General features: G+C 39.5%; 1 protein-coding gene across 5 annotated transcripts in view; it reads right to left on the bottom strand.

The window, feature by feature from the left end:
* Sgcd (sarcoglycan delta) overlaps nucleotides 1-27,762 on the bottom strand; it is a 919,076-nt gene that overhangs the window by 337,417 nt on the left and 553,897 nt on the right. For all 5 annotated transcript variants that reach the window (XM_057774534.1, XM_057774535.1, XM_057774537.1 and 2 more), the window contains one exon: nucleotides 20,126-20,314. In XM_057774534.1, coding sequence (XP_057630517.1) covers nucleotides 20,126-20,314 — 189 coding nt within the window. The remainder of the gene's footprint in view (nucleotides 1-20,125; nucleotides 20,315-27,762) is intronic.

Genomic DNA, 27,762 nt, shown 5'->3' on the forward strand with positions numbered 1-27,762 from the left:
CAAACTAGTAGAAGATATGTGATGTGATATTTAAGCTAAACAATAAAGCAGTTTTTTTTCTCTATGTAAGAAAAACTATTTTTTGATTAGAACATTCTAGAAATTCATTTTTTCCTCAAAACACTGTCTATGTAGTCTTTCTGCTTTCTTCTTTGTTCTAAAGGAAAAGTACTGGATAAACATAAATATTTTGAACTGTACAGTGTTTGAAGGGGTCTGGGAGATGGCTCAGTTGGTAGGGCATGTGTCATACCAGTGAGGAGCTAACTAAGTACAGCTCTCCAGAACACATGTGGGTATGATGGCAGGCATCTGTAATCCCAGCACTACTACAAAGGGCCTGGGGGAGGGAGAGAAGCAAAATCACCAGAAGCTCACAAGCAAGTAGATTCCAGTAAACAAAGACAGAACAAAAAAATAGACCATACCACAAACAAGATGAAAGGCAAGGAGCAATACTCTGTTTTATCCTCTGATCTCCACCCATGCTCCATGTCACAATACATTCACATTCATATACATGAATGTATTTGTATACACACATCCACAGAGTGGGAGTGGTACAGTCAGCACAGTGCTATCATGCTCCATCAGTATATGTCTGGGCGGTACTTGTATTTCTACAGGATTTCAGTGAGAATCTCCCAAATACATAGCTCAGAAGATACATCACCGTTTCATCATCGTTTTATCCTTTCCACGGGATTCCCATAATCATTAAGAATTCTTATACACTCTCTTCCTGGATAACCACATTTTCTTCTATTTTGTTTTATAACTTTTCTTCCTTACTCATGCTGGGAAAGTATCTCACATTCATGCTTAATTTACTCTTTGCACATGTAAATTCTTTGCTGATTCCAAAGCACAATTTTATTTTGTTTTTAAACTTTTCCTTTTCAATACGTCCTGGTGATCTCCCTTACCTGAATAACCTCTCCTGCCTCTGCTAGACCTTGGACAGTTTTCAAATCAAAATACCTTTCTCTAACATACTACAACTTTCTAATCTTTCTTTGATATGAAATACATGGTTTTCATCCACATTTTCTTCTTTGACTTCATGATGATGATATGCTTGGCCCTTATAGTACTTTTTCTAGATGCCCTAAATCCTCTATCACAGAGCAAGGAATATTGATCTATCTAGGCAGAATGCAACCCATGCGGTCCAGTGATGTAGGCTGGAAATTCATCATATGTGATAAAGGGAACACTCCTGCATTGCTGGTGGGAGTGCAAACTGGTACAGCCTCTTTGGATATCAGTGTGGCAATTTTTCAGAAAATTAGGAAACAACCTTCTCAAGATCTGGCAATACCACTTTGGGATGCTTAATCATACCACAAGGACATATGTTCAAGTATGTTCAGAGCAGCATTGTTTATCATAGCTAGAACCTAGAAGCAACCTAAATGCCTCTCAACTGAAGAATGGATAAAGAAAATGTGGTACATTTACACAATGGAGTATTACACAGCAGAAAAAAATAAAGACATCTTGAAATTTGCAGGCAAATGGATGGAGCTAAAAAATAGCATATTGAATGAAGTAACCCAGATCCAGAAAGACAAATATCATATCATAAGTGGCTTTTAGATATAAAGCAAAGAAAACCAGCCTACAATTCACATCCCCAGAGAACCTAGACAACAATGATGACCCTAAGAGAGACATACATGGATCAAATCTACACTGGAAGTATAAAAAGACAAGATCTGAGTAAATTGGGAGCACGGGGGTCATGGGAGAGAGTAGAAGGGGAGGGGAAAGTAAGGAAGGGGAACAAAGAAAAATGTATAGCTCAATAAAATCAATAAAAATAAAAATGAAAAAAGATATCTTTCAGGTTGGCAAGATTATTTTTGTCTTTGATAATCTAGTAATATAAAATTCATAAAATATAGCATGTGGTAGTTTCAGCAAAAATGTCCCCACAGACTCATGTGTTTTAGTGCTTGGTCCTTTGTTGTTGGAAGTGTTTGGGGAGGACTGGTAGGTATACCCTAGCAGGAGGATGTGTGTCACTGAGGGTTGGCTTTAAAGTTTCAAAAGCCCAGTTTCAATCTCTGTTCTACTCTCCTCCTCCTCACCCTACTCCCGCCTCTGTGCCTATAGATCCTGATGTAGTTCCTAGTTGCTGCTCCAATGCCTTCCGGCTTGCATGCTGCCATGCTTCCCACCATGATGACCATGGACTAAACTTTTGACATTTAAGCCTCCAATTAAATGCTTTTTTATGAGAGTTGCCTCAGTCATGGTGTCTCTTCACACAATAGAATGCTGACTAAGACAATGTCTTCCACTTTGTATTGCACCTTGAGTCTTTTGTGTACCTTCTCTTGATTGCAGAGCATTGGATATAGGAACCATATCTCTCAAGAGACAAAGTGTCTTAGCTCTATCCTATTTTTATTTCAGTTATTTTGGGAAGAGTTACAGCTTCTCACAAATTTGTGGATATGCTTACATACACATAAAAGTATGTATGCATGCCTTTGCATACAAGCATGCATACAAGTATAGATATGCATCTGTAGATGTAGACTGCTCATTCGTTTCCTGGCCACCCAGACCCAAATAATAATCACACAGAAGCTATTTTAATTACAAAACTGTTTGGCCAATAGCTTATCCATACGTCTAGCTAACTCTTACATCTTGAATTAACCCATTTCTATTAATCTGTGTGTTGCCACGAGACTGTGGCCTACTGGGTAATGTTCTGTCATCCCAGCATCTTTCTCCTTCAGCAGCTACATAATGTCTCCTCGACTCCGCCTACACACACTCTCTCTACATTTCTGTTTAGATTTTTTGCCTGGTTTTATACTGTTAAGCCATTGGCTGAAATCAGCTTTTTTATTAAACAATGGCAATAAAACATTCACAGCATACAGAGGAAAATCCCACATTAATGCATTATATAGGTATATTTATGCCTATACAAATACAGACATATTTATGTGTTTTAATAACAAGTGTGTGTGTGTGTGTGTGTGTGTGTGTGTGTGTGTGTGTGTGTGATGTATTTCCTGACTGGGAAGATAACTGAAGACTGACTGAACACAAGATAAAAACAGAGGAAGAAATATTTCTTTTCCCAGTTGCTAGCAAGAGTCAGTTTTGTAACCAGAGCTCAATTCAGACCCCAAATATGAAGCATGTCCCAAAGAACTCCCACTGAAGAAAAGATGTTTATATTCTGATGACAGAGTACCATATTGAATATACTTTACATTGTTTGTGTGTGTGTGTGTGTGTGTGTGCATGCACCCATGAGCAGGACTTGCTTTTCTTTTTCCACTATGTGGGTCCCAGAAATCAAACCTACCTTTTGAGCAATCCTTTCTGCCCAATATTTACTATTTTGAACTATCTTCTGCAGTCAAGATGCATAAGTCTGAAAGGATCAAGAAAATTTGGGCGAAAAAACTGATGATCCCTTCTAGTCTTTGATTATGAAGTAATCAATTCCTTGTTCTCTGCTCTATCTTGGGCTCTACAGTAGATGGCTGAGAGAGGTTGAAAAGGATGCTTTTTCTAAGTCGGGAATTTCTGTTTTGTAACTCCCTGCTACAGAGATGTACAATGCTACAGAGAAAAGCCACCCAGGGTTTCCTTGGATTTTTTGTAACCGCCCATTTTGTCAGTATGCACTGAGGGACAGAGAGGACACTGAGTACACAGGACACACTGAGCTTCCTACAAAATGCAGACAAAAACTCAAGTGTCCTGACTTTCACCTGGTGAGCTCTATGTGATTCCTGAGAGAAATTAGTAAGGACAGCATTTAGAAAAAAACTACCAAGCCAGTGTGTACTTCTACCAATCTTTAGGGAATAGGAAGAGTGACTCTCATTATTCTTAAAGCACTGTCCTGTCATTAACAATGGCCAGTTCCCATTTCTTATCCTCAGAAGCAAGGGGAAAAATGCCATAATGTTTTCAAACACATAGCCAAAAATGACCTTTCAGTATAATCTGTGTCCAAGACCAAAAGGGTCTTGAGCCTTCACAGATCCTTTGAAAGTCATGGACAAATTGCATTCTCCTTTTTCAATGCCTTATGGGTAACTGGAAGGTAAACCAAAGCTTTTTCAATTCATGCAATCACCAGACATGGTTCTTTTCAAGTCTAAGCCACACATTGCCCCCAAAGTCAATTTTTGCAAAGTGCCACATTCTTTCTAAATACCCCATGGATTTCATTATGTATTAGAAAGAACGTAGCCCTGAAGCTAATAATAAGATGGGCACCAAAAAATCCGTTCCTTTTGAATTGGCTCTGTAATACTGAGTGTTAATGAACCTTAGAGAAATAAAGCTGGGAGAAGCACTTGGCAGATTGGCAGTGCAGAACGCTGACCATCTTCAGGCAGAAGTCATTGTAAAAGTCAAGAGGTTCCCGGGGCTTCTGCCATCGCAGCCCCCGTTTATCTCGGTACATTGGCTCTATCTGATGGTTCTACAGTTGACTTCCCAAACACACCACCTTTTTCCTCTCAGATCGTCTCCCATGCCTCCCTGCACAATCCACAGGTTCCAGGCAGGGGACTTGCGAGTCAGGCTCAAGCCAAAGGTTGTTTCCTGACCTCTGCTACTCTTTCAGACATGGATATTTGGATCCATTTAGGCTGGTGACAGAGGTGGAATTTTTTGGATGCCCTGGGAATGAGGTGCCTGGAATTTTTGAAGTGTGTTCTGAATCTGCACCCCTTCTCAAATCATACAGCCACGAAGGAGATAAACCATTGTTTTAATCTATGGGCAAAGGCAATTGTGAGGAAGCTACTAAAAAAGTTTAATTGCCAATCAAACATGAAGGTATGCATTTGGGGAAAAAGTCCTGTGGATTAAACAGTTTTCGAAAGTCTTCAGCATTGGGAAAGGTCAAGACAGCACAAGAGCCTAGCCCTGTCTATGGGAAAGTCATCTTTTCTCTGGAATCCTAGAACTATCAGGAGGTTTTAAAAATAATAGCTATTCTTTTTTGACATTTAGCTGATCAATGTAATTTGAACTGTCATTCAAAGAGGATGAAAAAAAGTCTAGGTAATTTTATGAAAAGTGCTGAACTTAAAAGAACACACTCAAATCACATTTCCAATTTTCTTGGCTTCCATAGAAACAAAAGCATGCTTGCCCAGTTATGCACACGTCTTAGAATTGGAAACAGAATTTGCAGAAGAAGACTAAATCGCTAACTCTTGTGACAAAACTTATCAAAGGGAAGTCATATATTTAAAATTATGCAAGCTTGATTCAGCTAGCGGGAGGAAAGTGGAGATCTAGACAGACCTCCTGGATTCTGACATTGAGAGGTCAACAATGAGAAAGGTTACTATTTGCATGGAAATGCTACTTGTGTAATTAAGTAAAATTAATTATGCTTGTACAAATTTCACAGACGTGCTGCAGATTTGGGTTTTTTGACTAATTAAGCTTTAATTTAGTTGAGGAAACTAAACTGCATAAGCGTTTTATCAGAACTCTCTGCTCACCCATTAAAAGAAAAGAGGTAAAAAAAATCATAGATTTTAGGAACCATCTGGAGAAATAATCAATTAAGGAAAGCTGTAAAGGCACGATGATAGTCAATTATCTAAGATGTAAAGCCAGGCTTTGAGGTTATGCTGTTCTTCATTTTCTCACAAGTACCCCTTAATTGAATGCAAATAATCAGAAAGGGCAATTAATAGATGGCTGTAATTTCCCAAATAGGTAGCGGAGCCTATTTACCATACATTAAGGGTTCCCTGAATGGTACAAAAACAAAGCCAGAACTAACCAAACAACTAAAACAAATAAATGGGAAAGAGTCCTAAATTGTTCTCTCACATGCCCCTTTACAGTGGTCTTCTATGATAAGGTAAGCTCAGATGACAGCCACAGTGGTAGCAGCCAGCACACCCACACCAGTATACTGAGGATGGATGTGCTCCCAATATTCACTGGGAAGGAATGACACTGACCTTGAAGAAATCAGCTACAGAGTTGAGGCTTGCAAGGTATTATAAATATTTTAAAGCTACAGCCCTGTTTTTATTTACTCGTAATGAAGGTTCCTATAGAGGTTGGGAAACATGTCAGATTCCGCAGGAGCTGTAGTTACAAATGGTTACAAGTTGTCCATTGAGGGAGCTGTGAACTGAACTAGCATATTCTAGAGGTTTGGCAAGGGCTCATAATCACTGAACCAACTCAAAGGCCCTGGATCAGGACTTCTGAGTCACTTAAGAAAGGCATCAGAACACACAAACTGGAAAAAAGCCATTAAAGAGCAACCAGCCTCTTGTGAGTGTCCATGAAGAAGGTCCTAGTGATGCCAGTCCATCGCTTTTACTCTAGGTGTATGTTCCTGCAATGGACAGTAGATGGCGACTCTTCTCTCCCCACTACACAGACTTCTTGGTCCAATCTTCTTTACGTGGACCACTGGACTTCCCTGAAACTATATCCTCTTCTCCTTTCCTCTTCCTGGATTCTCTTCTAGATCTTTCCATGGTTGTCTCCATTTTGTTCCTTTATCTGTCCAGAGAGGCACATTCTGTCCCCTATTCCCAACAGGCACATCCCAGCTCCTTAGTCACATGTCCCCTGCCTCCTTCAGAGGACAGCTTGCTGCCAATAATTACGTAGCTTATTTAGTGGCTTGCTTTTTTATAAAGCATCCCATCTACTGAATAGTTGAACTTTGCAGTTTCCCAGAGTTCTGTTTTAAGTTGAATCAGCAATAATCTATACTTATAAAATATTTGACTGGCCGTAATTCTTATAGTGAAGATGACTTCTGGCAATAGCCGAGTTAAATATGTTTTTAAGACTCCATTAGTCATTCCCTTAAAAGTGAGCTTGTGACTCTGGCCTGAGTTTTCGAAACTGGACCTATTTGTTTTGAAGGGCAAATCCCTAGCATTTCAGTTGGTAGGGATACCAGTTAACACCGGATGTCTGCAATGCTTTACTTTCTGGTTATCTTTTGTCCTCATCACAACCCTGCAGTACTCATAGTCTATGTCTTTTCCTTATACATGAACAAACAATGCTTGCAAAGTCAAGTCACTTTCAATCATCACCTGCACTATGCCATAGTGCTGCCATAGAAACCCACCTCTGTCTTCTCCAAAGCGACAACCCCATGCTGTTCCTATCTAAGACTGTGCTCTTCACACCTCTGAAGCTTTCTGAAGCATCATTGGCAACAAAATCTCATTGCCACTGAGGACAATGAGACACAAGTAGAAAAGAAGCCAAGATTCAGCCTGGACTGAAAGTATTTGCTCCACAGCCATTGTGTCTGCTGGTTCTTAGGCCTCTGCATCTCTCAGAACTCAATAAGCAACGTGTCCAATAGGAGTGAAGATAATCAGTAAGGTCCATCAGAAAACACAAAGAGAAGGTATTTTCTCAATAAACTGCATGTGAGGCACAGTGTCAACTTGGATTATGCAGCAAGCGTCTGCATATACGGGCAGTAAGAATGTTCCAGAAGTGAGTTTATTTTAGGGATGTTAAGAGACTTCAGCATTTATCATGTGTCTTCCTGCTGTCTGTAAAACATTTTAACAATGCCACTAGCTTGAAAATCAAGGATTCTAAATATTGGAAACAGTATCCTCTCAGGTTCTAAGACATCATAGGAGAATGTACGACAGGGTTTTTAGGAGTCTCAGTTGATTGTGGTTTTGTAGTTAGAGTGAGTAACTACTTAACCTCCCCTCTGAGTCATGGCTTCTCTATTCTTTACCCAGGAAAGGAGATTAACTCAAGGATCCACGTGCTAGGGTTGGTAGATCAATTAGACAATGTGCCCCAGGTTAAGTGCACAATTCAGTGCCTACTACAGAACAAGCTCACAGTCCATGCCATGCTGTGAATGACAACTGTTTCCAAGACCTGCGGGGGAGGGAAATGTGCATGCAAATAGCCAGCTATTGTATGATGGCAATAATAAACCAAAGATTTGTTATAAGCCAGTCCCATTGCCTTGGTGGAGAGATAACTTCCACTAGATATCAAAATAGTCTTATTAACTGTGAGTAAGGCCCTCAGAGCCCCCTAAGAAATGCACCATGCTGCGCTGTTACTTCTCTGACAGTCCATTGACCTTTCAGCTGCTGGGGTTTGGTTTTTCTTAAATCTCACATGTATCACGCAAGCACAGCCTCCCCACATAATGCAAAGCATAGAAGACAACCCCTTACTACAGGCCTCTTCTACCTGCCTGCTGCCCCACCATCACCACCACTCAATGCCTCGGAGGAATGTGCCCTACGATCCTTCAGGCACTTATATGCAATCTTATAGGGTCACCAAATACTCTTGTGACTAAGTTCTTTAACTATGTGTTCACTTTTAGCATCTATACAGCCACTTTTTTTTGGTTTTTCAAGACAGGGTTTCTCTGTAGCATTAGAGCCTATCCTGGAACTAGATATGGTAGACCAGTCTGTCCTTGAACTCATAGAGATCCACCTGCCTCTGCCTCCCGAGTGCTGGGATTAAAACTTGCACCACCACTGCCTGTCTCCAGCCACTTCTTAAAAGTCTCCCTGATCATACCAAATCACAACTCCACTCACTCCTACAGTACCCACTTACTGTAGATGTCTTTTGTATTTATCTGTGTGATTACATGATTTTTGTCCCATATTTTGCACACCAGACTGAATGCTCCCCTAGGGAAAACCACACTTGGCATACTCACCCCTTACCTGTAGTGATGACACACTTCCATACTGTTAGTGATTAGTTAACAGGAAGAACTGGGCAACATCTACTGAGTAAGTGGCTGCTATTCATTCACTAGATTGTTACCAGATTGTAACAATCTTGGTGATGAGTTTGAGGAGGCAGGGTTTTAAGCAGAAACCATTCATTTAATTGGGACTGGGAACTCATTTTCAAAAGAAAACCAAAAAAACATTGCAGAAGCACAAGGCTCTCCACTGCTGAATGAACAAGAAGAAAATTAGCCCTACTCTCTGGATCCATGTTTGCCAAGAATCGCTGTACAAGCATCAGCTGAGCATATCCAAAAATGCTTAAGGGAACGAGACATTTTATTCTACATGGGCAGCAACCACTGTTTAACCTAGTGAAGAGTGGGCTCAAATGATCATGTTTTCCTATCTGCATGTTTTAGCATTTCCTGTTTTAGCTAGGAGATTATCATGGGCATGGGGGGAAGGCTTTCTTCTTTTTTTACATTTAGTTTTTTGAGAATTTTCAATTTCATAATAGTTTTTTGATCATATTCACCCTCAACTCTTCCAAGGTGCTCCAAGTTCCTTTATACTGAAATACCTATAGATCAATGCTTCTGCATATCCTCATGTAAAATGCCTGTAGTTCAATGCTTCTCTCAATCCTCATTTGAAATACCCATAGTTCAATGCTTCTCTCAACCCTTATCTGAAATACCCACAGTTCAATGCTTCACTTATCCTTCATCTGAATTACCCATACTTCAATGCTTCTGTCAATCTTCATCTGAAACACCCACAATTAAATGTATCTCTCAACCCTCATCAGAAATACCCATAGTTCAATGTTTCTCTCAACCCTCATCAGAAATACCCATAACTCAATGCTTCTCTCAATCCTCATCTGAGAAACTTCTATGTGCAGCAGATGGTGACAAACACAGAGACCCAGAAGTTAGCAAAGTGAAGAAAATAATAAACTTCAGAATGATCAACCCTAAAGGTATAACATGCACACGTGTGTGCACACGCACTCATACACACACACACACACACACACACAACCACACACACTCCCTTCCACCTCCTGACAGCCATCACATTCCCTCAACTTGCCAGCCCATTCTGTCCCACATTCTGTGGTTATAAGTGTCTATCCACTTCATTTGCCTCACTGTCAGGAGAATTCTAGTCATGAACTAAGACCCCTGCCCCAACAGCTAAGGAAAATGTGTATCCTATCTCAAGATCCTTAATTTAGGCACATTAACATCCTTTGCCAAATTAGGTAACAATCACAGGTTCCAGGAAGTAGCCCGAAATTTAGCCATTTAAGCCATCATGGCTTTCTATTCCAATCTATTCTTCTAAGAATGCAGTTCCTACATGGGTAAGTGTGTGCTTTCTCCATGCACTGAAACAACTCTTGGTCTGTGCCTTCAACAAAGCAGAAATGCTGCTGCTGACTTCCGTCTAGGTTATTGTGATGTTTTCTCTTTCTAACCTAAGTGGAATATTATATTATGAAGCCCAGCTACCCCACTGAGAATAATTTCAAATTAAATCCTAGTGATGTGTCATGTATAGGTATTTTGGTGAGGGAAATCCCAGCCAACTCAACAGCAACCACTTACACATAAATAAGTATACTTAAAAGATGAGTCTAGCCTGGCACTTTGAGTAATCTCCAGCCTTAAAGACCAGGTCGATTGCTTGATATCAGGAAATAGTGAGCTCTATGCAGATTGTGGAATCAATAGGAAAATAAGTTGTGACTATATTGAGTTTATTTAGTTGTGACTAAAAAAATTTAGGGCATTTTGCTGCATAGCAACAGGCAACCCAACCAACCATTCTTTAAATATTTGAGTAAATTAAAATTCAGAATAGGAAGGCATAGCATCTATATTCCCTAGCATTTAGGATCTTGAATCTTTGCCAAAGCAGACAGAAGGATCAAGCACAGATTCTCCCAGACATGAACTATACACACATGCTTCCACAGAAAATAAAAATGATTATATCACTCTCATTCTGAGTCAGGGAGTGTGGGAAAACCATAGCTAAAAATGGAAACTATGTGATCTTGGAGGACCTTAGATATCATGTGGCCCAAACTGCATACTTAACAGATAAGCAGAATCAACTTTAGACCATAGCCACAGACCCCCTCTTTGTAATATAGACCTTTGCCCTTCAAAGCTCCGTCTGGCTCTCACAGGCATTCTCAGGACCTCATTAGTTTGGAAAACTGAAAGGATGAGAAAAGACAGGATGCACGAAGACAAACATACAAGAGACTACTGGTACAGTTGTTACTTCTGATCCTCCCACAACCAAATTCTGAGAAAATCTCTTCTCTTTCCATTAAATTTACTTTTGCTTCTTTCTTTTCCTAACTTAAAGCCATAGCTTCAGGTCTCAGAAACCATGCAGAACACGAAAGAAAGCAAAACAGCTTTATCCACAGGTCTCAGGAAGTGGTCCAAGACCAACCTAAGATGTAGGGTGGACTAGAGAAGTTTTGAAACAAAGGACTTTCTGGGGCAATATGTTTCCCAATCTGGCACCTACCATCTACATATTCCTTTCGAATATCTGCAATGAAGCTAGTGTGATTGAGAACCTGGACTTTTAATGTTATAACATCTGGGTTCCTTAGCAGATGGGGTCACTTCAGTCTAGAAAGCTCAGCTTTGCCCTCCTGCTATGTATAATAACTTGCCCTTGATATTGCAGCTTTCCTCATCTGATCACTTAATGCCTCAGCAAGAGAGACAAATTCCTGAGATGGGGCCCAAACTTATGATGGGGGTTATTTGGAGTTCACAGTAATGGAGACAGTAAGAACTTAAAATTCCATGCATGAGACATAAGGGAGGAAATGTTTCCAGGAAGATTTTCCAACATTATTTTTCTTAATTCTAGGACAGAAAAAAATCTAGTTTGCAGTCAATGGAAACTAGGAAGCATCAAGGGTCATGATCTTTATCCCTATAATGGGAAGATGTTGCAAAGTGATTTGTTCATCAATGGAACTGGAGTCTTTCCAGCTTGACCTCAAGTGTGTAATTTGCATTATTTGGCTCACGGTGTTGACCAGCCCCTGCTCTCTGCCCTCCCACCCCACTTTGGTTCCCCACACTTGAACTTCCTGTTTTGAAACTTTCCAACTTCTTCTAACCTGCTCATCCCTGATTGACAGTTTTGCTGTTGTCTCTGCTTTTGACTCCCACTGGAAACATTTCCTCCATCCTGCGAATCTATACCCTAGAAGTTATCTGAATCCTTCTAACTTCAGTTGAGCCTTCCTTCTCCCATGCTTCTTTAAAAAACATACCTTTCTGTCTACAACACAGAATCATGCTGTAGTTATCCCTAGTAAACTATGAGCTAACTATTGAAGTGTAAGAGCACATTAGGGTACTGGGGAGATGGTTTAGCTGCTGCAGTATAAACACGAATACCCAGGCTCTAGGACTCATGTACAAAATCCAGGCATGATAGATAATTCTTAGACTGGGGCAGTATAGACATGAGGAAACTTGGGGCTTTCTGGCCAGTTGGTTTAGTCAAATTGGTGAACTCTAAGTTCAGGAGTAATACTGTCTCAAAAATCAGTGTGAACAGTGATTGGGGAAGACATCCAATATCTATGTCTGGCCTTCGTGTTCATGTGCCCATGTGTGTGCACACTTTCATGCTTGTGTGCATATGTACATAGATACACAAATAAGGTGGACAGCAATTGAGAAAGACACCTGACACTGACATCCACACAGACATACACAGGTCCTCAGGCACCTACACATGTGTATATACATATGAACACATAAATACATAGACACCATTTTATCACAATCTTTGGTTTCCACAGAACATGCAATACAGCATGCAAACACTCTGCTCAGGAAATACTGACAAATTTGGAAAATAGCTTAGTCAGCGAAGTGCTTGTCCAATAAGCAAGAGGACTAGTGTTCAGTTCCCCAGAATCTATGTAATATGTAACCTGAGGTTGTATGCAATTGCAATTCCACTATTCCACTGGTGGGTAGCCATCCAAGCTTTTTCTGTGAGTTCAAGAACAATGAGAGATGTTTCAAAATACAACAAGGATGAACAACATTCAAGTTTATTCTCTGGGCTCTACATGCATGAACACATATATGAACCTACACACACACACACACACACAGAGAGAGAGAGAGAGAAAGAGAGAGAGAGAGAGAGGTTGATAGACAACTATTTTGGCAACAATTACAATGCCAAATTCTTCCCTCATATTGGTTGATGTATTGAGGTAGACAGATCATAAATGATGAGAGCATGAACTTGATTATGAAGAGGTATTTTTAATGTGGGCATTACCTAGATTCTTGAAAATGCTTCAAAGACCTTAAAATTAAATATGACATCAGTGAGTCATACCCTTTAACTGACGGGAAATTGAATAGGAGGGGTGTTTTTGGTTTTGTTTTTGCATTCAAATTTCCGTGATGTTTAAGACAGTATTTTTGGGCAAGTTTTCAGATAGATGGGTTTGAATTAAATTGTAAAAAAATGACCAAATCATGAAGGTACCAGAGATGAATGGATGATGAATTCAGCCTGGGAAGTCTGTCCCTGTCCCGAAGTGATGCTCTAATATACACTCATTTGGATGCTATTTACACACTCAATACATTGACAGTGTTAAATGAAAAATAAAACAACAGCATCACTTTCTTCCATTTGCTGAGCAAATCTGTCTGTTAAATAGAATGAAATATCCCACTTCAAATATATTTCGCACTCCATTGTTGCTTTTCTTGTGTAATTAAAATGTAGCAGGCAGTTGATACAGGCGAGGGACTTCTTACATTAAAAATGCTCCTTCATAATCAAATTCAAGCACTCATTTCATTTATTATCTGTCTCTCTCAGTAAATCAAACAATACTTCATTTCAAAAGTCAAAATAAAACTCTATTCACCTGTTTTTATACATTTCAACTTAAAGTAACTCTCTAGTCATAACATTGCCTCATTCATTTCTTCTATAAATAAACTGTCTCGCTATGCTAAGCAACATGTATGCTCAGAACTGTGGGGAGAAGACGTGGAGTTCAAAAACTGCCTTCTGTAGTCACCTCTGAACAGGGGAAACAATCAGCTGCTCAAGGGGCAGGTCTCTAGAAGCAGGTGATTTTGGCTTCTCAAGTCACGGTGGCTAAGGCATGAGTCTGCTTCCATGGAAATGCAAGCCAAGCTCACTGGGGCATGCAAGGCTTACAGGGACAGTACTGTTCTTTTGCTTTCACTTGAGCAATAATGAGAGATTTTGATGGGGAGAGGTGAAGACTAAAGGGGAGTGGCTTCTCATGAAGGGATATCAAAGCCATAAGCCTACAGAAACATAAATAGTCATTCACCAGTAGCAGGGGAAGAGTGGAGAAAACCATGCCTTACGCTGGTCTCCCCAGGCAAGTCTGATGGCCTTGCTTTAGGAATGCCAACAGAGGGGCAGCTGAAGAAGCCACGGTCCCACAGACAGGAGCCTTGCCCAACTTCCCTAACTGGTATCCTGAATCCCCAAAAGATAGATTCCCCCTCTCCTTCCTGCTGCTGTGTATCCTCATTCCCCTCTGCTTGAGTTAGTTTGACTGGGTCAAAGTTGTGTGGGCCTTCCCAATATAGATGAGGTGTCACAGGCCTGAGTTATGGAAGGCACTGGCTTTCCCTGTTTTACAGTGTGTCCAATTTACAAGTATTAGAATACCTTCTTCTGACCCTCAGTGGATCTTTATCTTACTTTAGGGTGAATAAATCATCTTTGAGACATCACACTGGACACATTCAATTTGTCTTCATGAAAAATAGCCCTTGGAAAATGGGCAGCATTGTGTACTGATTAAGACTGTACTCTGAGCCAGACTCTCTCCAAGGCCATCCTAGCTTTGCCATCCACTGGACTGTGTGACCTTGGCTTAGTGGCTGTACTTCAAGCCTCCACTTTCTCAGCTAGTACACCCGTATAATATGGGTGCCTGTCTTTTAGTGCTTTTATGAATACTATGGGAACATTATGAAGTAAATTCTATACAAAATTTTATTAAATAAATAGACATTAATGTACTACATGATCAGCCAAACCTATGTTCTGGAGCCTGTAAGTTTGGTCAGTGAAGAGTCAGTCAGGAGAACCATAGACTACCATGATATCACATGACTGGGTAGTTGGCTTTGGTGTTCTTTCTGCACATGAACAAGAGGGAAATTTACAACCAATTATGGAACACACACTGAAAGATGGCTCTATAGAAGCCACTGGGATGAAGTAAAAATTTGAATAAACTATAATCTTTGTTCCAGAGAAGTTTCCAGGGCAAATGGAGGGCTGGAGTCAGGTCAGAAGGTTTTGTGACCCCCCTTGATTCTATCACCCATAAAATGAGGATGTCTGACCAGGAGACTCCTGTGGTTCCCTTTTCATCTAGTTTTACATTTCCTGGGTCAAGAGATCACGCCAGCTATCAATAACTCCTACACCTTCTTAGTTTCGCTACTTAATAAGCACAATGCTCAGTGATGGTGTGTGGAATAGATGATCAATACTGCAGTAGTTGGAAGGGTGTTCAAGGCTATGATCTTAGGAACTGGGTTCTGAAATGTGTGGGCAGAAGCAAGAGTGCTCTGTAAAGTAACACTTCACATGCTATGGCAAAGAGCAAAATACAGAATGGCAATGTCCAAGCAGAAGTCTGCCTTAGAAGACACAAGGGCTGCAACACTTTGCTCCATCCTGTGTTCTAAGGAGAGAGGTTATATAGAGCATGGCCAGTCATTAACCCCTGACACTCAGGCTGGGGCTTTCTTTGTTGCCCCCAAGTGTATCAAGCTCACTTAACAGGCCAGGAACTGCAGTCAATTAGCTTGTGTTCACATCGCTAGTCTGCCGTCTCAAACCCAAGTTATTGTATCTCTCTCTCCTTTTAAAGTTTGTGATGGTCTATGTTCTAGTTTGTTTTCCATTGCTGGGATAAATACCATTATCAAAAGTTAACTGGGAAAATATGGTGTTCTGTTTGTTTATTTGCTTATTTAGCTTATTCTTCCACCTCTCAGTCCATCAATGGGAGAAGTCAGGGTAGGACCTAAAGCAGAACTCAAGGCAAGGTCACAGAGGAACACCGCTTATGGTTTTCTCTCAAGGGCTGTTCAGCCTGCTTTTTTATACAAGGCAGGACCACCTGCTCAGGCGTGGCACTATCCACAGCAATCTGGGCCTGTCACATCAATCATAAATCAAAAGAACCCACATAAACTGGTCTTAAGAAAATGTCTGTATTGTATTGACCCAACTGAAGTTCCTACTTCCCAGATGACCCTGACGTAAGCCACGTTGACAAAAAATTTCTAAGATAGTCTACTTGGATAGGTTATAATTTATAAGTGAGATTCTATTTGTGAATGGCAGTAGTACCAGGGAATAGATGGAGCCTGCAAAATAAACTATGCTGATGACATCCAACATGTATATAAAGTACTTCTCTGACAGGCTGTACTCTAAACACTACCACCTCTCCCTCCTCTAACATTCACCCAATCTGTGAAGTATGTCCTGCTGTGACCTCTGGGAAATGATAGCACGGAGTTCTGGAATTTCTGAAAGGCCACATGGTGAGAAATAAGAACTATAATTAGAATGTTTGCTTCCAGAGCCTGAAACCTCAATAACGACACTATTGTGTGGGACCTCTGGTGACATTCTGTGGTCAGCATCGAGCCTTCCTTTGTGACAGATGCTGCCTAAGTCACGACTGAATGAGGACAGGACCCTCAAGCTAACATGGCCCACGAGATGGGCACGTCAGCACAAGGTGATCAAAGTGAGGGTAGTACCCCGAGAAGATAATCTACCACCTGTGCCAATCGAGTGAAGTTGAACCTTGCCCATAGACAACTCTAAGCAGAAAATGCCACATAATACCTCATGTGGCAAAGGAAATTGTGACACCAGAGAGCAAACAAAGATTGAGGCGCGAGCTCCAAAGATCCAGAATGTTACCGAAGAGCCATATCACAAAGCAGCTAGGGTGCTATTTGGTGGACTTTGAGGTTAAACACCCATTTCAGACTCGCTAGCTATAGTATCTTTCACTTAGTCACTTAACTCCTCTAAAGCAAGGGTTCTTTTTTATTAACAAGGATTGTGGGTTCTTTTTAATTGCAAAAGATTAAAACTATTTCATTTAGATAATTGTTTTGGGAATCTATGAAAAATGTAAATGTTACACGTAATGCCTAGCACAGAGTAGACCCTAGAAACATCAGTTTTTTTTTTTGGCACAGTGTACTTAGATAGTGTCTGATCTTTAGGTGTACTAATATTGGGAAAGCGTGTATTTTCCAAAGTAGAGGACACTAAGAATTGGTGTCAGACTCGCTTGACTGGTCATGGGCACTAGTGTATTCCACCACAATTAGAGGAAATCAAGACTATTTATCTTTGGATTTATTTCTAAACAAGGAACACCCAATTGGTAAGTTCAGGTTGTCATAGCAACAGCTCTTCCACAGGCCTTGTATCTTTAGGTTGAGCAGAACACAACTCTGACACCAAATAAAACATCAACAGTGTTCAATGTTAGATAAATTACTAAGTCCTCAGAAATGAAATGAGTCTCTTAGTTTCTTGTATTCTGGGGGTTTGATTATAATGTAAAATTTCCCAAACCCCCAATTTTTGAACAATTCAAACATATAAGACAAGCATTCTTTGATTGATAATGTTTAAAAGCCCTTCATAAAATGATGCAGCCACCTCATTGATTCCTGCTGCTCTCTCGTCTCCTAATCTCCAATAGAACATCGATTAACACCTCATTCTATTTTTGCAAGATCTTCATTGTCAGTAAATTATTATTTGTGCCATAGAATTATAATTTTAAGAGAATGTTTTTATGCTGTGACGGATGGATAAAACATACTTTTAACTTGCAGGGCAAGACCAATTTTCCAATACTTGAGTTCTATTTGCTCAAATGCATTACTGTTATAAAGCACCAATTATGACTAATAGTGGCATTATTCTCACTGCAGTAAGTACTTGGTGTGGTAAAGCATTAAGGACTTGTAACGTGGCACTCAATTTAGTTAACTACAGGAAATAGTTGATTTCATATAGATTATTACCTCAGTGTCACACTGCTTTCTAAGCTCACATGTGCATAGGACAAGTGGTGTTCTCTATATATTTGTATTTAATTCTATGACTCCTTGTTTCATGAAGCATACTCTATAAATCATATTTGTTTTATATTGAAGTTATCAAAGTTTGAGCTCTTATTTTCCATCCCAATCCCTAAAATCTTCAATTTCAGAGTTGGTTCCAGGCTAGATAAAAATCACAAAAATAGGGTACTAGAGCATCTAGCCTCCAGCAGCACAGGAAAGACGTTAAGTCCTCAGCTAAGGACTTCTCCACTGGAGAAGTCACAAATGTCATCACTCTTTCAGAGCCCAACCATCTATTTCTCCACTGGCCACAAACACAAATTCTTCCAAATTATCTTTTTGCCCCTCTACCCTGACACACCAACTCGTAGGCAAGGTTTATAAGTTCTACCCTTTGAGTTATCACTCTCCATGCTATGCCTAAGTGCTTGTCTTCTCATGTTTAACGCTGCAGTGTAAAACCTATTTCAGTCTACACATTTTTGCAAGTTAAATTTAAGAACACTATAAAATATGCAAGTTAAGAAAGGTCAGTTGTAATCACCTTCAAAGCAAACCAAACAGGGTAAAGGCCACCTCACACACATAAATTGCTACAAACTTTCTCTATTCCATCCACCCTCCCTTGCAAGGTCTAGATATAATCTGGTTGTGCCCTTCTCTTTACTCAGACATTTCTCTTAACCTTGCATGTTCATAAAGAACACCAAAGTCCAAAATGTATGTATTGAGTGGCATCTACCAACAGATCATCATGCGTTTCAATGCTCTAGAACAGATGACCTGGGACTCACAGCAGCCACATGGAAATTTACCAGTGCTGCATTCCAGAGCTGAAACCAGGAGGCTATTCTGTATTCTATAAAGTAACTGAAACATTTTCCTTCGAGACAGAGTAAGGAGCATGAGGGCAGATTACATATTTCTGAAATTAAACTATGAGCTTTGAAGAATGATCCATTCTTAAGCCTGCAGGAGCATCTCTAGCCTTGGTTTTGGACACCACATTTAACCCAAGGTCCCACGAGCACCACTATGAGTGATAGACAAAGGCACACATAGAATGTATGTATAAAAATCTAACACATGCAAGTACTTGTCCTCTGGAGAGATAAATATAACATGAGATGCATAAAAGCAGCCACAAAGCATCAAGGTGTGTCATTTCCAGATAGGAGAGATAGAGGCGGAAAAATAAAGACCAACCAGCAGATGTTGCCCAAGCAAGCCAAGCGCAAAAAATAAATTTAATGATTCAAAAACGCCATAAATATCAATGTTCACATTTGGGATTTTCCCAGGAAAATCTCACTATTTCACTTTGTGATGACTTCATTTTTTTATCAATAAAAAGTTGTTTAATTGCCTGTTCATTAACTTTTGACATCAGAACGAGAAAATGTATTCCCAGGGCAGCAGATTAGCATCTGTGGCCTTCCCATTAGTAAGTTAATTATATTGATTCTACAGACTCAAATCACCAAATTAAAAAGACCTCAGAACACACACGTTATTTTGCAACAGTTTTCTTTACACTTGAGTTCCATCAAGTCAGTGCCTGATCTATATAATAACCTGAACACCAGAAAAAAAGGGTTCTATCAAGACACATATATCTCTTTAAATGAACAATAAGACAAAGCAAAAAAAAATCTAGCTGGTTTCCTCTCATATCCATCTAACACATGCAGTAGCAAAAAAGTATATCCCTCCCCAAACTAGAGATTTTCAGTGAAGCACAGTGACAGACAGACAGACAGACAGACGTAATTTGCGTGCTTTCATTCTGAAATGGTTCCTGAAGTTCTGCTTTACTTATACAATTCAATTCTTTCCTGAGGAAAGGATTCATCATTGCTACTCAAATTGGTGAAAACAAATACTTTCATTTTATCTTCCATTTCTTTCTGAATTATTTCCTTAAGTGGTCAAAGACTATAGGAAGCAGAAACATTATCATGACAGAGGGAAGTCAGACAAGATACCTTAAGCGGCAGAAATGCCTCTAAATTTGGACTCTCAGCTTGGAGACGGACTGAGGCTAGGCAGATGTTGGTGTTCATCCTCAACCTGACCAGACATTCACTTGAACTCAAATGTCGGGTCACAGAACACCACTCTCCCACATTCCTTTGCTGTCTTGCTCCATGCTTCCCTTTCCTTCAGTGAGAGCTAATGCATGTATACAGTTTTACTTACAATTGTGAAGTTCATGACTTTGAGAATCCAGATAGTCATGGCCAAGTTCACCAGGATTAAAATCATGAGGAGCAGGACAAAGAAATACAGGCATCTTTTCCTCCAGCCGTAAATCCCCACTTTGTATATGTGTGGCCCCTCTGAGCTGGGCATGGTGCTCCTGTGGTGTGGGTACTGTTCCTGAGGCATCTGAAACAAACCAGGCACAGAGAAGCGCTCACATCAAACCGCTGAGAGAAGAAAAAAGTGAGGAGATGGGCTGATAAAGAGATACAGCTGGCTGCTGGCTGTCCATTCCCACCTTTCTGACAACTCTAAAAGTCTGTTTTCTCTGGACAAAATTGGCTCTCCCAGGTGCTCAATTCAGTCCCGTTATTTGATGTAACTTTCTTCCTTGGTATGTGTGTAAGACACCCACACATATCTTTGAAGGAAAGGATGGAAGTCATTTTCTAAAGAAGTCTTAGAATCCCAATATTCAGAGGACTACCATAGTCCTGGGGTACAATGTAGAATTAGTCTGAGAAAATAAATTAACCCCAACACTGCATAGGTACACCATAAAGCAACTACTAAAGCGATTTACTTTGAGAGTTAAAAACAAAACATCTCAAATGCAACAATTTTGCCTGCAGAAGCCGACGCTTAAAGCTTTTCTGTGTTTTGGTCTTGGGGGCACAACTTCAGATGACTGCTAAACCTTCGCTAAGAATAGGGACTACCCCTTTTTCTATTGTGTGTTAATTTCCACTGTGCTTGAATTGTCAGCCAGGGACTAAGTCTGTGCTGTAAGATGATCTCGGGTCGATCACTCAGCTCCCACTAACTCTCCTATAGATCACAGATGTATCATAGGGGACGGCGCCCCAGCAGATTCATCACTCACTGGCATTTTTATGCACAAAGATCAATCAGAAGTAGAAAGAATGGCCTGGGAGCCTGAAGAAAATGAGACTTTATTTTCCATGTAGTCATTCTGTGAAGAAAGGAAACATTCAGAGTCTTACAGTTATACCTGTAAGGTCCCTTGATTTCAATCTGCTAATTTTCTAAAAGGCCCCAGTGAAGATTAGAGAAGTTATCCCTCTGAAGTTGACTAAAGACTTCTGGTACAGCAAGAAGATGAATGACGTAAGAATCTTGGCATAGAAATCTTGCAGTTCTGGCGCGTGGGGCACTCTGGAGGTAAGTGCAGAGAAACTAATGATGCTGCCATCTCACTTTGGCTGTTTCTCTGTGAGCCACCACAGCCAAGAGTATCACTATTTATTTAGATATGGAATGATCACTGGTTGAAAAGATATGATCAATAAACATAAGCGGGTGAAGATATGGTTATCAAGATTTTTTTAAATACACAGTTATAAGTTGACAGAATACAGTGGTTACTTTAAAAAGGAACTCCTAGTTTGGGGCATACACAATAGAGTCAGCTCTATCATTTCTAAAGGCATCTGCAGTCTATTTAATTAAATAACAATAACAGATTTTATACCCAGTAACCAGTAACACCACAGCCTACCCTACTACCCTATAGATAGACAAGCCTGGAGACTATCTGTCTGGAATATATCCTCACTCAACCTCAAATAAGCATCACTATCCAAAAGGAATGTAATGATTACAGTGACTGGTCTCCAGTGTTAGAATCTGTGGCTCAGAGAGACCATTGTAAAATAACCTGCCCCAGGGGATTCTAATCATTTGAAAGTATCTGAAAACATAGCTTACTCTTTAAAACTTCTTTTTATAATATGACTATGTTCAGATAAAATTTTGTAACTATGATGTCAAATATCAAGAAAGCAGAGTTCCTTGGAATATCTTCAAAAAACCCTCTGGGTCCTAGGAAGCAGTGATTTTTGTTCAACACCATTATTGACTGGCCAGGGATATCAAAGCTCTGTCAAACCACAAGGTTAAGATTCAGATCTTGTGCGGTGGGGCTTAATGGCCTTCTCTGATTGGCATGGGGCTTTTTATTCCCACTATACTCCTAACTCTTTCATTTGCAACTCTGTAAAATGAACCAAGAACAAGATAGGCAGGGAGGAGCTTCCTGGGTGAGGTTATAGTGGAAGGCATTACCGGCAAACATAAGAACTACTGTAACTCATATGAGTAATTCCCTACCAGGTGAGGAACTCATATAAGCTGAGGATGTTATGTTTTTCTCATCAACAATCCAAATATGTTGAATTGCTAAAAACAAATAGGGAAAACAATTTTGAATCTGTCTTTATTCTTGTTCTTTCTTAGAAAAATAATTACTGTCCAACAAATAAAGTTGAAGGTTTGAATCCTCACTGGGATAGGCCCGTTTGAACCTTTGAAGAAGCCCCAGTACTGTGAGACCAGCAGTCAAATATTCCTATGGAGCTGATCATAAAGGCTGCTGTCAGCGGAATTAATTAAACTCTTCCTTTCTCTACTCTGGTTTACATTCACATTAGAGCTTTCGAGGACTTAGAGGTACCTTGGAGATTCAATTAAGAGGAAACTGAACTAAGAGTTCATACAGTTGGGATGGTAGAGGATATATTTACATGATTTTGAGCATCAATACAGGTACATCATTGATGGCTCTCCTGCTGTTGGTGTGTGTTTTGGGGATAATGCTTTCAACCCATGGCATCAACTCACTGAACATGGGGTCAAGACCAAAATGATGCTTTGTAGGTAATAGGGATCTATGGTGGGCAGCATCATATTCATATATATATGGTAAAAACTAGAATAAAATTATTAATAATCAACTACTGTATACATCAAAACTTCCTGGTCACATAATTATCAATTGCCTTCTATTTGACAACTGTTTACTACTGTAATTTTGTGTGTGTGTGCATATGTAACAGGAAATTTTCACATGAGTAAAAATTTAAATCTACAGTTCAATTTTATGAATACTTAGTCAAATCAAAAATTCTGTACTCTCATGAAACATCTAGTCAAAACAAAAATTCTTTACTCTCATGAAAATATTCAATTCACTACATATAATTACAAACACTCTTTTTCGTTTTTTAAAAAATTACACTAAATGGAATTAATTGAAATACTTGTGTCTACAAGTTATATACAACACATATTCTTATACAGAATTATAAGCTTTAAAAAATACAACTATTAATAATTGAAATTGCCCATCAAACCTGCAGTGGGAAAAAATTATCTGCCTACTATCTGTAAACAAAATTACAGTAGTAAACAGTTGTCAAATAAAAGGCAATTGATAATTGTGTGACCAGGAAGTTTGGATGTAGTACAGTTGATTATTAATAATTTTATTCTAGTATTTTTTTTACCATATCACCTTTTAAAAACTAATTATTTTCTTTTCTCATTATAATTACCTATTAATGTCTTTAACACAAATTTGTTCTAAGTTTAAACAATTTTTTTTCTTTAAAAAGTCCCTAAAAAATTTATTTAATTTCTACACTCACAAATCTAGGGTGTTCCCACAGCCTCCTTCCTATAAAGCACCTCAGACATATCAGGGGCTAGCGTAGAACCACAGACGATGGTGTGTCATGAACCCAGAGGAGAGACAGTACAAATGTCCCATAAGTGACGTTCCTAATGCTTGAGGAAACCTAAAAAATCACCCTGAGATCCGTCTTAAAAACAGACTGTTTGGCCTCATACCTAGATATTTTAATTCAGGAATTCTAGGGTGTCGCGTGAAACCGTATTTTTAGAAAGCCTCAAACTGATTGTGTCACTGATTGGCGCATGACCTGAAACATACAAAGGCTGGACATAGAACCATAACCCAAGCCTCCCGTCCTCCCACTGCTTCTCTCTGGGTCAACATCTTCCTGTCTTCACTTTCTCAATCCTATATGATTTTGAGGCACCTTGAAGCTTTGTTTTCCAGCACCCTACTGCAGAATTTTAGTTAGTTTTGAAGTGTAATTTTGAAAGGAGGGTGGCTATTTTATTACCATCTCAAATTAATTAGCTGTTAAAGCAACAGATAGCTTTATAGCAACTTTACTGGTGCCTAACTACTCACCAGATCATCTCCTATACAATTTGCATATACAACTAAAAACCTAGCCGTATAGCCATTGTTATTAGGAGTTATTATTTAGCAGATAGAATAGAAACAAGCAATAAAGCTAATAGAACCAAGGGGTAGAGTCTGAAGTGCCGTAATTTAATCCTAAGGTCTTCATAGTTTTCTGCACTTCCTATTTGTTTTCCTATTCTCATTAACACCCAGAGATTTCATATTTTGGTTTGTTATTGACAATTTCATCTACTGAAATAGTCTATTAGAGACATCCATCTTCAAATTACACTGAACTTTTCTTATTGTTCATTTTTCTTGGACCTTGAAGTTTTATGCTGTGCCAGTTTCCCTTCCTGCCTGGCATTCATTTCTGTTTCTTTCTTTTTCCTCCTTTGCATTCGTGATATTGTGGGCTCAGAATTTACTCTCTTCGTCTCTGATTACTGTCTTTCCTAGATCTTTTCTCTGCTTCTATCTTCCAAGATTATGTTATGACTCAATGTTCTGTTTCTCCTTAGAGATGAGCATCCGATGTCATCTGTTCCATTTATACCTCTATGAAGATAAAATTATTTCATCTTCTAACCCCAGTTTTCACATCAAATTTGTCTATGTAAGCACTGTTCATCCATTTTTCTGCTCATCAGATAGTTCTAGAATTTTGATCAAATTCCATAATATATTCTAAGGAAAAGATCAGCTACCAAAGGCACTCTGCCTTCATGAAGCTTACAGTCAGGACAGTGAAATGGATGTGTTAGGACAGAAATGAGATAATATTAAGTGCCTATACCATACAACTAGTATATGTACAACAAAGGTATAAAAATCACTTTATAATGACTGACTATGAACTATCAATACATAATGTCTAAGCTGGGACAATCAGAGGGAGAATTGCAAGTAGGACGAGGTAGTATCATAGCGGGTGGGGATGAGGGGGCACAGACAGTCCTCTGATGCACAGGTCTGACTTGAGACAGTCAGAAATGGACTTGAGATGGGGTGAAAACAATGAATGAAGACAGAAGAGGCTGAACCCCGGAGAACCTAGTGAGAAGTTTGGGGGCTTCTGAAAATGCAAGGAAAACTAAACAGTATATGAAATCAAAATTCAATTAATAACCTTGCAAAGTGCACAAATGTGCCTAGACCATAATAGTAATAAAATTAAATAGTTGTTGCTTGATGGTGATTAACAACTTTTCTCCAAGTTCTATAAAAACTATGCATTCAATAACTCCATAATGGTGAACTGTCCAGACAAATAAATCTTACCCAGCTAAATATGCTTCTTAGGGCATTTTCTTACATATATGGGGGAAAGATTGGAAGTAGAAGTCTCATCAAGCAGTTTCTTCTGGACAGAACAGGACGACTATACTCATCAACTTACGGCTTCTGTGGCTGTCTTCACAAGACTTCCTAAGACCTGCACAGTTAACATTCCTGCATGAAAGTAGAGGGGGATCCCCTATCCCTAGCTGAGGAGATATTGACAGGTCCTGACTAGGAGAGGGAGGGACACTTTTCTTTCTCTTTGTTTTGATTGTTGCTTGAGACAGGGTTTCTTTGTATAGACCTGGCTATTCCGGAACTTGCTCTGTGGTCCAGGCTGGCCCAGAAATCATCACAATCCATTTGACTCTACCTCCCAAGTGCTGGGATTAAAGGTTTATAATGCCATTGATCAGCTCAAAGAGTCAGTTTTCTTCAAAGGAGAAGCTTGAAGGTCAATCAAGTTCCAGTGATTAGCCAGCATACACATATATATGAGCAGTACAAACTGGACTCAGTGGGCTATTTCAAAGAAGGGAATGGAGCTGAGAGATGGGGTGTGACAGAAGATCTTGGAGGATTTAGGAGAGAAGGATGATCAGAATACACTCTATGCATATATGAAATTCATACCTGAATAAAATATTTAAGAAGAGGAATCACATGGCAGGAGTAGTTTCTATCAGTATTTTCACAACTTCTTTATGTTGTTTTATAGAATCTTTTAACATTATGTATATTTCTGAATACAGGCTCACCCCTCCTAAGAATATAAAATTTTATTGACCTCCAATAGCATCAGAAAGGGCTCATATGGCCAGTTTTTTTTTCAATAAATGAAGAAATGAAAACTACAGCAATGTTAAATAGACCATACCCTCTAACTTTAAACTAACACATGGCTCTCAAAGGACAAGGGATGGACACATGTACAGTCTTTGGCTTTCCAAAGCACAGCTGTACTAGTGCCAGGAAGGCTTACATCCAAACATTACTCCACACTTTCAGAAGGTTATTTTCAGTGTTCACCTGTTCACAAACAAATGCAGCTGACTTAAACCTAACCCTTTTCTCAAGTATAAAGTAGTCATGGGGTTATGCTTCCCAGGGAATGAATATGGCAAGCGTTCTCTGGCTTGACCATTAGGTAGGCATAAATAGTCAATGGTTAATGTTATAACAACACATAGTTTCAGACTAGGTGACTGAATACATGAAGAACTCAAAACGTTAAATAAAAAAGCATGTAAGTAACTCAATTCAGCAAATTGGCAAATGAGATAAACTGATGGTCCTCAAAAAAAAAAAAAAGAGGTACAAACGACCATTGGATATATCTCTTCTTTTCAAAAGCTTTAGACATAAGAGAAATAAAAACAAAAATCTACCTCACCCCAGTTAGAACTGGTATCATTAAAAACAAATAACAATAAATACTTGTGAGAATGTGGGAAAATTATACATGACTGCCGGGAATGTGAATTTGTCTAGCCTTTGTAGAAACAAGTATGGAGGTGCCTCCAAAAACAAATAATCCCATGATAAAGTCTAGCTGTGCAGATGTCCATAAGTCAGAATAGCACAGAAATTCCTATATATTCATGATTATTTTAGCACCATCCACAAAGTCAAGTTACAGAACAAGCCTACGTATTGCTCAACAAAGAATGGATAAAGAAAATAGTGCTGTGGGACAATGGTCCTATACCCTATAAAGATTGTTGATTGGTTGAATAGGCAAGCCAGCCAGAACAGGAAAATTCTGGAAAGAGGAAAGGCTCAGTCTGCCATCATCACCCAGATGCAGAGAAAGCAAGATGAGAATGCCTCACTGATAAAGGTACCAAGCCATTGGCTAACACAGGCAAAAATTATGGGTTAATGTAAGATGTAAGAGTTAGTTAATAAGAAAGCCTGAGCTAATAGGCCAACCAGTTTGTAATTAATGTAGGCCTCTGTGTGTTTCTTTGGGACTGAATGGCTGCTGGACTGGGTGGGAAAGAAATGCCTGTCAACAAAGTAGAAGGACTAGCAGAGTCTGCGGCCAGCCTTAGTGCTTAGACACTATATCCATTGTCCCTGTCCTTAAGGAAGCTGCACAGCTTCACAGGGAAGAGTACACTTCTGTAATAAGAATCAACATCCCTCCAGACACAGGAGGCAGGCATATTGCGTGGTAGTGTTACTGTTGATGCTCCTTCCTAAACAGAGTTGGCATCATGGAATTTCTTAGGATAATCCTTTACTGTCTGTCTTACAGACTTTCATTGGTAGGTAGAGGATGTTGGATGGTTCTCAAGCAAACACACACAGCTAATGTGCTCAATGGGTTTATATA

The sequence above is a fragment of the Chionomys nivalis genome, chromosome 7, assembly GCF_950005125.1.
Source record: "Chionomys nivalis chromosome 7, mChiNiv1.1, whole genome shotgun sequence".
Classification (NCBI taxonomy): Eukaryota; Metazoa; Chordata; class Mammalia; order Rodentia; family Cricetidae; genus Chionomys; species Chionomys nivalis.